Below are 13,195 nucleotides of genomic sequence, written 5' to 3'. Positions count from 1 at the left end.
AACTGTCATGAGCTACTGCAGCATTAACCTCAAGTTACTAACATCAGGGAAGCAAGACAGCACACACGTCACTGCCGGGACTCAGGCATGCTCGTGAGATGAGGTCGCTGTTCCAGGGTCTTTGGATGCACATCTTTCTCCATCTGGCCGCCTGCTGCCATGGTCCTGAACCTCCCTTGGGGCCCGAAGGGACTGGGTAGGGGGGCAGGGGTCTTCCTGGACAGGATGCTGCCTCTCCAGGTCGCTCCTCCAGCACACACCCTGCCCTACCCCCACCCCCGCTGTGGTAAATAGCCCAGGCCCAGTCTGCCTTTCCACTTGAAGGAAGAGCACTTCTAGGTGTGGGACGACCTTCTTCGGTTCATCTGTTGCAGTTTGCCTGGTTATGCAGAGCGTGAGGCAGGTGTGATCAGAGGTGATGGAGGCCCTTGTGCCAGTGGGAGTCCGGGAGGAGGAAGGGCCTCTCCATGATGAAGACCAGAGAGAGGACGGGCTTGGGTGGAGGGGTGTGGGGAAGCCAGCCTAGGGCTCGCTGGAGCTCCCTCCCCTGACAGGCTTGGAGCAGGTATGTGGCTCAGATGCAGGCTTAGCTTGCTACACCCCAGTCCCCTCCTGGGCTTGGGGGCCCTGCGTCGAGGAGAAGCCAGTAGCGGCCCCTTGGCCAAAACAGTAAAGCCATCTGCCCTGTGTCCTACCTCTGCCTCAGTCCTCTGCCCTCCACCCTCCCCCCTTCAGCAAGGCAACCCACCATTGGAAGCAATAAACAGATGCTGTGCATTCATAGACTCACTGTTCACACCGTTAACATGTGGTGGGGTTTCTGATCCCCAGGGGCCTCTGGCAGGGACAAGCGTCCACCCAGACGCACTGCTCTGACTCCCTGTCTCTCTGCAGCAGCAGCGAGTCCCCTGCACATGCTGGCGACACATGCCTCGGCCTCCGCCTCCCTGCCCACCAAGCGCCAGAACGGCGACCCCGCGGAGCAGCCGGAGCTGAAGCGAGTCAAGACGGAAGACGGCGAGGGTCTCGTCATCGCCCTGAGCGTGGACGCGCCGCCGGCTGCCATGCGGGAGAAGGGCGTCCAGAACTAGCGGCCGGGAGAGCATTTCTCACTTTAATGTCAACTCTGTGGTGCCAAAAGGAGACACTGCCTCTCACCGACGCTCGGAGCGTGTTCCCTCGGTGGGTAGAGGGCCCTGCGGTTGGACTTCACCTCAGCACTGGAAACACAAACCCAGGTGGCCTTAAAACTCCTTAAGTTAAAAGACTGAAGTCGCCCCTGAACACCAGAACCACAAACAGCAAAGCCGGGCTCCGGCAGTGTCTCCCCGCCCAGTGCTCAGCTCAGCTCCCAGTAGAGGCTCACGGTCCTTCCCAGGGAGGACACGCCCGGTGCGAGCAGACCTGCTGGGCCTGGGCTGGAGCCACCCCACCGCCCGCTGCCAGTAGACAAGACAGTATTTTGTTGTTCACATGTGGAATTAGAATATTTTGAGGTGTACTTTCTTTCTTTACAAAATAATGGGGTCTTTGACATTTCAGATCACTCCATTTCTACTCTGGAAATTTTGGAATCACACAGGACGTTTTGTGTGGATTTCATTTGGGGAGAAGAAACAATGTAGTTTTGTTTGTTTTTGTTGTTTGTTTTCAGCCTATGGAATGATTTACTTTTGTCTGTCCTGTTTAAGTCAGATGGAGCTACTTGACATCTGCAAATTTCCCGTGTTAGAGCAGTTACCTGATGAATTTAATCCTCCTCCATTTCCATGTGTAGGACGGACATACAGACGGACACCCGCGGGCCACTTGTAACCCTGACGGAAAGAGCTGCCAGGCTCCTGGAGCTGCACTTACCCATTTCTCTTTCTTGCTACTTTTTGTTGTTTGTTTCTTTGTGTTGACTTTGTCCCTGGCATAATTTTCCACTCTAAGTAAAACAAGTCTCCTACGTATTGTGTATGTTTAAAAACAACAGAACTGTTACTTCTTCATTTGGAAAAAAAAGATTCAATCTTTTATCACACACCTTTTTCAAACAAAGGTCACAGATTTCTCCGTGACACGTTCGCTATTTTAGGTGCCGTCACCAGCTCTCGGCATCGTCCAGCCAGCCAGCCGCCCCGTGATGTTGTGGTTTGCCCCCACACGGCAGGAGCGGCTGCTGGGGTGGGGCAGAAGCTGCCTGTTAACACGAGGGTCTTGGAAGCAGGCGCCCTCCATCCGGTAAGCGTTGGAAATACCTAGGTTACTTTCTGATTTGTAATAGGAAATTCCCCTCAACCTTTTAGAACTGAATCTAATACTAAGGCTGACTTCTCTCCTATAAAAAATAAAAGTGAGAGAAAAGGAAACAAAGGTGAGAGAATGAAAACTCGGAGGCCCACTCGGCCTCAGCCCGCGTTCCTCTGGAAGAAAGCCACTCACCTTTCCAGAGGTTTCTGGGGTCAGAGCTGAGCAGCATGCAAACAGAAAGAGGGCTCTGGCCTTATTGTGCATTTTTAAATGTCATCATCATAACGTTATTTATTTAAATGTAGTTATTTTGGTATTTAATTTTTTTTAAAGAGAGGGAAAAAAAAAAAAAAAACCCTGTATTTTCCTGGTGGAATGAAATGGCTCAGAATGGTATATTTAGGCAATTTTAAAACATTTAGTATTTACCTAAAGACCAAATATGATAAATCTGTTCTAAGTATTGTGTGTCAATCCACGGTATGGAGCTGTCACAATGTTATTACAGATAATGCATATTAAAATTATGAAATTACTGCACACTAGCTGGATTTATAACTCAGCCATTTAAAAAATAAAAACAAAACCATCATGTGAATGAGACCACGTGTGTGACAGTAGCAAAATCTAACTTGCAGACTGAAGCACGGACGGATCAGAGCACCTCAGGGCAGCAATCTACATCTCCCAGGCACTTTACAGATACCTTGGAATGTATATTTTTATTTGTCTTTTTACACAGAAGGTTTGCAATTTGAAAAGTAATTCAGATGTGCTGTGTCCTGTTTGTGGGGTTGGGTCACTCTGCTGAGTGCTCCAGACCTGTCAGTCATGGGCCACTGCAGCCCCCTGACCGTGAGCTCTGGGGAGGTGAGTGGACAAGACCACCTTGGTAGGGAGACGACTCAGGCGACGCGTATCCACCACCATCCCGAAAGACCCTGGTAGACTTTCCCTGTGTAGGCCCAGTCTATCAGTTGATTATTTCTGAGCCTAAGATGTAGACTTTTGGGGTTTGGAGGGATTTCTGCTGGGTTTATAGGCAAGAAAAGTACCCTGTTCTCAAATCTAAAGGGAGAAGGATAGTTTTGCTGCCGGGAGCTAGAGCATGTCTTTTTCAAAGGCGAGGCGTTCTCTTTCCTTTTTCCTGCTGTCTTGGCTCATTCATTGGCACATAGATATTTAAGAATATCAAGGAGAAGGCAGGGGGATAAAACATAGATTAACAAACTGCCACGTCCTGGGCAGTTTTTAAAATGTTTGAATTTAGCTGTGAATTCCGTTCAACACCTGGGAGTCACTGAGCTTGTGTCCTTGTGGCCCCACTTGATGCCTGGTGCTACATCAACAGTCACATTGCACTTAACTCCTGCCCAGCAGTCCACTGGTGGTTCCTAAATGTCATTTCAGAAAGTCTCTGCTTTGACCTTTGCCAAACTTCTGAGCTCCCTCAGGGACTAGAAACTTCATTTCAGCAGCTTCACCCTGAACCAGACAAAAATACAAAAGGGAAACTCACATGTGATCCAAGTGATGTGGCGTATCCCAAGGTGTCCGTGCATGATTTAGGGTTGATCTTCCTCTCGTGTCTAGTAGAGTCTCCACTCAGACAGTTGAGCTCCTTAAATGCATCACCCCTCACATCGTCCTCTCCTAGAACAACAGAGTAGGCGAGGCCACGGTCGGAAGTGGGTGGGGCGTGTCAGGACTTGGGATTTCTGTGCTATGCGACTACAAGGAGACAAGTGACAATCTTCAAGTCCTAACCTCCACTATTCTAGAAAGTATAGTGGTGATTTGTGTGCAAAGGTTTGAAATTTTAAAAGTACCAAGTTCCTGAAATTCAATAAAATATTTTTATTAATTTTAATTGAATACAGAGTATCATTGTCGTTTTGATAAGCTTAAGCAGGCACTGCTTTTTTATGTGCTCTTTTCCGAGCACGCCAAAGCCTAGGTAGCACTGGAGCGCGTGTCCAGGACACTGCTGTGACAGCATCAGTACAGGCTCCTTGACCCACCAGGAGAACGGGGGCACTGAGTGTCTGTGTGGGAAGAGGGAGTTGGGTCACAGGCCGTGATGACAAAGTCTTGCTGGCTGTTATCCATCCTGTTGGAGTTTTAAAACGAACTTTGAGGCTATGGTCGTAGCTGCCATTTCTTCTGATTTGTTCCTGAGCCTGAGATACATTCTCCCGTGAGATGAAAATTGTGTCTAAATGTAGAGGCACATAGGTACTCCAGTCCCCAAGTCACTGTTAACACTTAGATTGTCCAGCTACTGAAAAGTCTGTGGCACAGATTGCTGATGTCCTAAGGGGTAGTAGGAGAAAGGAGGAATACTGAAATGACGCCACAGAGGCCTCTTTGGGAGATAATTGAAGCTCAAGGACAGAGTTCACAGGGAGTTTTGTTCTTGACATTCATGTCCTAATGTAAAAACAGTTCATCTTAGCATAAAAGAACTGCTCCTCGTGTACTGAGACTGTCTTTCCTAACAGAAGCATCCCTAAATATTTTTTCAAATCTGTTGTCCATGCTGTATTAATAGATGCTTTAGGATGTGTTAGGTCTTACCTCCCCCTTCTCACTCAGGAAAAACTACGGTAGTTACTAGGATCACCTTGTTGAAGTTAAACTGAGTCAAATAAGAAGGGACAGGTATCTTAGAGAATAACCTACCTTTACCCAAGGAAAAGTTGTAAGGGACTTACCTGGTAGTCAACTGGCTAAGACTCCCAATGCAGGGGGCCTGGCTTCTATTTCTGGTTTGGTCCCACATGGCATAACTAAGTTCGCATGCCACAACTAAGACCCGGCGCAGCCAAATTAAATACTTTTTAAGAAAGATGTTGAAGGAAGCCTTTAGGTATAGGAAACAATTCAGTTAACTGATAAAGAGTTTCTTCATGTAGCAAAAGCCAAGCTATTGTGAGAAGGCCCACATTTAGGCCATATTTTGTGTGTAAGGAAGACATTTGGGGGGCATTCCCTGGCATCCAGTGTTTAGGGCTCCACGCTTCCACTGCCAGGGGCACAGGTTCAATCTCTGGTCACTGAACCGAGATCCCGCATGCAGTGTGGTACAGCCAAGGCAGGAGAAGAAAGGAAGGTATTGGGGCATGTCATGAATCTCTGTGTAGTCACCACATAGTAAGTTGAGGCCTAAACATGGGAGGTGAAGGAATCCGTAGTATGGAGCGGTGTGAATGGTGGCCTGCGGGCCAGCACTCACTGCAGGCCTTTGTGGAAAACTGTGCTGACTTGTCCCTTGTGACCTCTCCCTCCACGTTTACGTGCACAGCAGTACAAAATTAGATTTTAACATGGGTCTCAGGTGACCTCTGATGAGATGACTGAAGCTGCGGGCACAAAATTTCTGATTCTAGAAATGTCCTGAGGTCCCACACTCTGCCCTATGTCTCAACCATTGGCTGAATAAATAAAGCATCTATCACAGTTCTCTGAAAAAAGAAATAGGAGCAGGAGTATTAAAACTGTAAGAACAACCAGTGTGGTGACCATTTTCTTGAATTTTTCTTCCCTCTTGTGTCTCCTAGTGTAGACTCCAGGACAGCCTGAATGTAGGAGCTGCATCTTAGGAATGAACAGAATACCCAAGAGAAGCCCTCTCCCCATGAGGAAAGGGGGGACCCCTGTGGGACATGGGGAGGGGAGTCACAAACCTATACTTCTCAGCAGTAGTCCTGGAGACAGGACTCAAAAGAGGAACTAGGCAAGGGGACTTCTTTCTAGTCCAAAGAAGGTCAGGGAGCGCAGAGGGCAGAAATACTTTTCTTTGGCCCCAAGAAGTGTACAACATCACGCAGAGGCTAAAAGCCTGAACTTTTTAGCCAAAGGCCAGAAAAGGGGGTACCAGGGAGACAGGACATTAGAGAAAAACTCCCTAGGGCTAGGTATGGTATTCTGGGCTCACCCTCAGCCGCACATGCCTGGAATTGATCTTGAGGAAGGAAGGCAAAGGCTTTATTAATTGAACAAACTCCCATAAAGACTGGCCCCAGATAGCACTGCAGAGCTTGGCAAACAACAAACCCCAGACTACAGCCTACAGAGGGCAGGTCAGCATATTTAGTCTAAATCTAGCTAGGTTATTTGCCTGCTTAAAAAAAAAAAAGATTCTACATTCACTAGAGGATTTAAACAGGACTCAGGTTCATAAAATGAACAATGTCCAGAATGCACAAAATCTCTTCGTGCCAGGAAACTCTCTTAAGGGGAAAGAAAGTTAACATGTCAGTTGAAGTATGTTGGAATAATTGGAAAAGGACATTACCTTTCTATGACTTTCATTATTGTAACCAAACTCCATGAAGTAAAGGCAGATGCTCTTGAAATGAATCAAGAGCTATAGAACTTAAAAATAACAAAATAATAATAACGAATGAAAAAACAAGTGGATCAACAGATAATTGGAAACAAACCTTAGGCTCAGGGACCTGTGAGATAATATAAAAAGATCTAATATACACTGGCTTAGTGAGTAAGAGGAGGAAGACATCAGTGTTTAAAACAAATATTTTTTAAATTGATGCCTGAAAATGTCCCAGATTTAATTGTAAAGATTCACAGTTTCAAATAGGATAAACCCAAAGAAAAACCATGTCAAGGCATTACCACTGGCTATGAAACAAGACATTTTATCTGGAAAGCAGCCAAAGAAAAGTAACTCATTGCATACAGAGTAACGATAATCTGAATACAAATTTCTCATTAGAAACCATCCAGGCCATATGCCTAGAAAATTTTCAAAGGGCTGAAAGTAACTGTCAATCTAGAATATTATATCCATAGAACATATCAGGAGTGCAGATTAAAGGGTTCTTAGATGGAAAAAAATTGAGAGAATTCCTAACCAGTAGAGATGCTCAAAAAGAAATGCTAAAGGACATTCTTCAGGCAAAAAGTGAGTAATAGCAGAGAGAAACTTTGGAATGAAGGAAGAGATCAACAGAAATGGTAAATATTTGGGGAAATACAATAACTAGTTTTTCCTTTTAAATTCTTTAAAATATCCTAACTTTCCAATGTAAAAGTTTTAATATTGTCAGGGTTTTCAGTGTATATACATAATATGTATTGACAAAAGTACAGTATAAAGGAGGAAGGCAAAGGTCTGTAGGTCTCTACATTTCTATATTGAAATGGTAAAACATTCTGAAGTAGACCGAAAAGCTGGCTTTGTGCGGAACAAAGATAAAGGAAAAATCCAATAGGCAAATTAAAACGGAATGCTAAATTTTTCTTGAAATAACACAAAAGAAGGCAGAGAACAGGAAACCAAGGCAGAGGGGACAAGCAAAAAAAAACAATATGGTAGGATCTTATCAATAATTACATTGAATATAAACAGTCTAAGCATACCAATTAATAGAGTGTCAGTTGGATCAAAAAGACCCAACTTACTTTAAATAATATGGATGGGTTAAAAGGATATAAGAAATAAATCCTGGAAACATTCAAAAGAAAGTTGGACTATATTAATGTCAAAGTAGACCTTAGGAAAATTACCACACCTAAAGGACACTGCATAATGGTACAAGGTCACCTTGCCAAGATGTCCAACAGCCCTAAGGTTCCAGGCACCCTACAACTATCTCAAATGAAGCAGGGACTTTGGTTTCTGGATCCATGGAACTGGGAAGTCGTCACTCCATCCATCCTACCACGTAAATAGCACAACAGCCTGAGAATCAACAACTAATCTTGGATCTAATGGAGGTGAGGATGCAGGGCAAACCACTACCCCCAAGACTGGGAAGACAGAAGGGAAAATACAAGAGTGGGGACTGAGAGTCCGCGTGCTGCAACAAAAGAACCAGCATGACACGAGAGACCCAAAGTACCCAGATAAGTAAGTAAAATTTTTTAAAATTACAAGCATTAACTAAAAGGAAAACAATTCATACAGATGGAGCAAGCATCAGAACCAGCATGACACGAGAGACCCAAAGTACCCAGATAAGTAAGTAAAATTTTTTTAAATTACAAGCATTAACTAAAAGGAAAACAATTCATACAGATGGAGCAAGCATCAGAACCAGACATGACAGGGTGTGGTGTTAGCCGATGGGATTGAAAACAAGGATTAATATGCTGAGGACTAATGGGGAAAGTAGACAGCATGCAAGGACAGATAGGTGATGTAAGCACAAAGATGGAAATCCTTAAGAACTATGAAGAACACTGTAACAGAAATAAATGTCTTTGATGGGCTTGCTAGTAGACTGGACACGACTGAGGAGAGAATCTGCACTTCAAGAGGTATCAGTAGAAACGTTCACAACTAAAAAGGTAACAGAAGAAAAACTAGGGGGGGAAAAAAACCCTGAATATCCAGGGACCATGGGGCAGCTACATAAGGTATATAACCTATGTGTAACAGGAGTGCCAGAGAAAATGGAAAGGAACAGAAGAAGTATTTGAAACAAGAATGAGTAAGAATTTCCCCCAGTTCCAGGAAGCTCAGAGAATGCCAATCAAGATAAATGCAAAAACAAAAACAAAAAAAGCCACAACCAACTACCTTAGGCGTAACATTTTCAAAGAACAAGGACAACAGTGCAAGACAGTAATAGATGTAGTAGATACTAATCCAACTATATCAGTAATCACTTTGAACATCAATGGCCTAAATACACCAATAAAAAACACAGATTTTGTAAAAAAAAAAAAAAAACTGTCAGAGTGGATCAAAAAACACGACTGTATGTTGTCTACAAGAAACTAAATATGAAGACATTTCATATAGATTAAAAGTAAATAAACAGGAAAAGATAACCATGCTAACACTAATCAAAAGAAAGCAAGAGTAATTTTTCTGTTTTGGCTACACCACGTGGCTTATGAGGTCTTAGTTCCCCAAAGAGGGATTGAACTCTCAGCAAAGCACAGAGTCCTAACCACTGGACTGCCAGGGAATTCCCAGGAGTCGTTATTTTATTTTCAGACAGAGCAGACTTCAAACCAAGGAAAGTTATCACCAATAAAGAAGGGCACTGCATGCATCATGATAAAAGGAGCAATTCTTCAAAACAACGTTAACTAAATGAAGCAAAAGCTGACAGAACTAAAACAGATAAATCCACATTACATTTTGACGCTTCAACACTCAACTCTAGGTGACTGATAAAAAATAAGTAGAAAGCAAGTCTATAAGCCCTGAGCAACCCAAGTCAATGTAATTGTGATTTATGGAGCGTTCTGCTCAACAGAATACACATTCTTTTCACATGCACATGGAACATTTCACCAATATATACCAAATCTTGGGTAATAAATCTTTATAAGCCTTAAAGAAATAAAACTGTACATAGTATGTATGCTTTTTGACAATTAGGGAAATCAAAGTAGAAATCAATAATAAAGGTATTTTTAAAGTTCTCAAATGTTTGGATACTGGAAAAAACTTTTTTTATTTTTGATCTGCACGGCACACAGCATGTGGGATCTTAGGTCCCCAGACCAGGGATTAAACCCGTGTAGTCTTAACCACTGGACCACCAGGGAAGTCCCATAGACAACAGATTTTGAGATAATCCATGATTCAAAGAGGAATTAGAAATTACAAAAAGTTTTAGAAATTAGAAAACTGTCGCAGAATGAACATGAAAATATATCAACTTTGTGAAAACAGCTAAAAGAGTTCATAGGGAATTTTATAGCACGAAATCCTTATAGAAGAGAAAACCTAAAATTCAGTCATCTACAATTCTACCTTAAACTAGAAAAGAATGAACTAAACCCCCAGCAAACAGTCAATATAATTGAAAAAGGAGATAAGAAAAATATCAATGAAATAAAAACTGATTCTTTGAAAAGAAAAAAAATTAGATTAACTCCATCTGGAATGACCAAGGAAAAAGGACACAAATGACCACTGAGGAAGGAGAGAAGGGCCGTTGTGAAGAGCCCAGTGATAGCAGCATTACTGGTGATCGCCCAGATCTGGAAACACTGCAAACATCCTTCAGGAGGTGAAGGAATAAACAAGCTATGCTAAGTGGAGCCCCACTTGGAGATCAAGGAAGAAGCTACTGAAACAACAGGTATTTCCCATGGAATGAAGACTCCAGACTCAAGATGCAGACTGCATGCTGGGGGTTGAACTGTACCCTCTTCCCCACTAAATATGCTCAAGGCCTAACCCTGGTTGAGACAAATCAGTGGAGACAGGAAGGATGTTTGTGTTTGCCAGAGGCTGGAGGTTGGGAGAATGGGCAGTGACTGCCATTGGGAATGGGGCTTCAGTACTGGATGATGGAAGGTTCTGGAACTAGGGAGACTGCACAACACTGTGAACGTATGTCCTCAGTGCCATGAACTGTACTCTGTAAAATGATTTAAATGGTCTATTTTATGCATACTGTAGAAAGTGGGGGTGAAAAATATGATTTACATGATGAGCTTACAAATCTGACCCAACACAGAAGCCGAGCAAAACAAGGGGTTGAAGGGTTCAGGGGCTGGAGTGTAGAGTAGAGCTTAACCCCTGGTCTGCCCAGGATCCCTGGGGGATTTGCTAAGGGAAGAAGCAAATTCATCCGCTCAGCGCCGGCCCCGGAGGTGGCTGCTGCATCTGACCGAGTCAGGCACACCCACACCGTGAAATGACTGCAGAAACCGGGCTGCAGAGGCTGTGTGTGTCTGCCCTGCACCACATCACAGCTGAAAGCGCCTTGAAGCGGAATTTCACAGAAAAGGTCTCCAGCTGATCTTCTTTGGAGCCTCAATCAAAACAGACTAGACGCTGGCCATTGTGTACAGAGCAGATTCGGGAGACTGCCTGGCCTCTTACAGACGTCCTGCCCCTGCCCCTAGCCTTGATGCCGACTGGGCTGCGATGGAATTAATCTCCCTGAAGCTGTGAGGTTGCTTGGGGCGGACTCAGCCCTCAGGTGCCTGACAGCCGTTCCATCCTCCCTTGTGGACCATTTTCCGAAGGCTTTGAATGGTGTCTTTCAAGACACAGGCTGACCTTCAAAAGAGGAGATGTTACAATGATTTTAACATGAAGAACTCTTCAATGGAGCAACAGGAGACAACTCTTCTTGGAATTAGAAAAGCAATTTGATTGGTGGGTCTTATTCATGCTCATAGTGTTAAGATGGTCTGACTGTTCTGGGCTGGACTGGTAGCGGGTGTCCATCTGCAACCTCAAGGCCAGGTGCAGCAGGCACTGGGAAGGCAGGCACTGTCAGCAGAGACGCTGTCCCCTGGACATGAGAGTCCCAAGTCCAGCCCCTCTAGTATGTGTCAGAACAGCAGGAGTCACTGTGATTTCCCGGAGTCACACGTCTGCTCTGGAGATCAAGACGTCTTCTTCCATGGTATCTGCCCAGGAAAGTAACTGGTCCTTTGAGGTAACTAGCCCTCATCAGTTCACACACCCCAGAAGACAAACTCACTGTCATGCAGGTTGTACTTGATGACAGAGCTCTGACTGGTGGCCAGGATGAGGACTCTATACAGAGTCTATGATATTCCGCCAGCATCTGTGGGCAGCACAGTCAGAACAGATGCCTAGGTGAAAACAGCCTTTATGCATGGTGACATTTCTCATAGATAAAACTATATATATATACACATACATATATAAATTTCACTAGGTGTTGCTGCAGATCTTTTTTGTAAAAATCCACGGTATGTTTCTATTTTGGTGGCTGTGGTATAAATAATTTTTAAATGGATGCCAAAACTATAAAATTACTAACCCGAAATCCATGCCAAAATGTGGCAAGGACTTTATAAGAAAATTACAGATGAGTATTTCTAACACACATATACACACACAAATCCTTAAATATACAGCAAGTCAGATTTGGCAATAACTAATAATAACTGAATAAGAAGAGAAGGACAACACACCACGACCAAGTGGGGTTTATCTCAGGATTGCAGAGTTGGTTGAACACTCAGAAATCAATGTGATTCACCACAGGAACAGAGGAGGAAACCATCTTACAAAACCACGTACCCATTTGCAGTGGCATGAAGCTAAGTGCTCACACCTCCTCCACCTTGGTGCTCTCAGCAGCTCATCTGCCCGCCTCGTCTTGACCCACCCAACTGCACCCCAGGGCAGACTGTTCAGGTGGGTCCAGAGCCCTTCAATGCTTAAAGTGAAAAAACCCTGCATTCTGCAGAGAAACGTAACAGAATCCACAACATACATGCCATTTCCAACATCCAAGATACAACCCCACAGTACTAGGACACGCAGGTTAATATGACTCGTACACAGAATAAAAGAAAATCAATGAAGACTTGCTCTGAGAAGATCCAAATGTGAGAATGACCAAAGATTTTAACTCCTGTACTATACATATGCACAAGGATGTAAAGATTGTTCACGTACATGAACAAATGAAAAAACTTAGTTAAGAATTAGAAACTAATTTTAGAACTGACAGATTCATCTAAAGTTTATATTGTAAAGTCTTTAAAGAAGAGTGGGCAGTAGTAGGTCATTTAGTGGTATTCAATGACATGATCCTATTTTTTTAAACAGGAAAAAATACTTTAAAAACTGTTATGAACAGCCTTAATAATCAGTGAGTGAGATAATATAAGGTCTTATATATGTGTACTTGAATCCGAACAGGAAAGAGACAACAGCAGCAGATTTGAGGGAATGGCTAGGAAATTCCACAAATTTGATGAAAGACATATATCTAGATTCAAGAAGCTTAGCAAGCCCCATGCATGATAAACACAAAGAAAACCAAATGTAAACATATCATAGTTTCCAAGTTGTAATTCCATAAAATAATTCTTATCCTCTTGAAACAGAGGACATGGGAAGGACAAAAGGAAGACTCACAGCTTCTTTCCACACAAGTTGAATAGCTTTGCCATTAAAACAAGCAAACATGAATGACAGTGCACTTATGGTGTCCTCTGTGATATTAATTACTGATGGGGAGAAAATACTTATCAC

General features: G+C 43.6%; 1 protein-coding gene across 1 annotated transcript in view; it reads left to right on the top strand.

Moving 5' to 3' along the window:
* Positions 1–4,110, top strand: part of FOXK2 (forkhead box K2) — a 50,850-nt gene extending 46,740 nt beyond the window's left edge. Inside the window, exon 9 of the mRNA XM_043905111.1 lies at positions 895–4,110. Coding sequence (XP_043761046.1) covers positions 895–1,091 — 197 coding nt within the window. The 3' untranslated portion in view covers positions 1,092–4,110. The remainder of the gene's footprint in view (positions 1–894) is intronic.
* Positions 4,111–13,195: the final 9,085 nt, after the last annotated feature.

This window comes from Cervus elaphus, chromosome 5, assembly GCF_910594005.1.
Source record: "Cervus elaphus chromosome 5, mCerEla1.1, whole genome shotgun sequence".
Lineage (NCBI taxonomy): Eukaryota > Metazoa > Chordata > Mammalia > Artiodactyla > Cervidae > Cervus > Cervus elaphus.
This window is presented reverse-complemented; position numbering and strand designations above follow the sequence as displayed.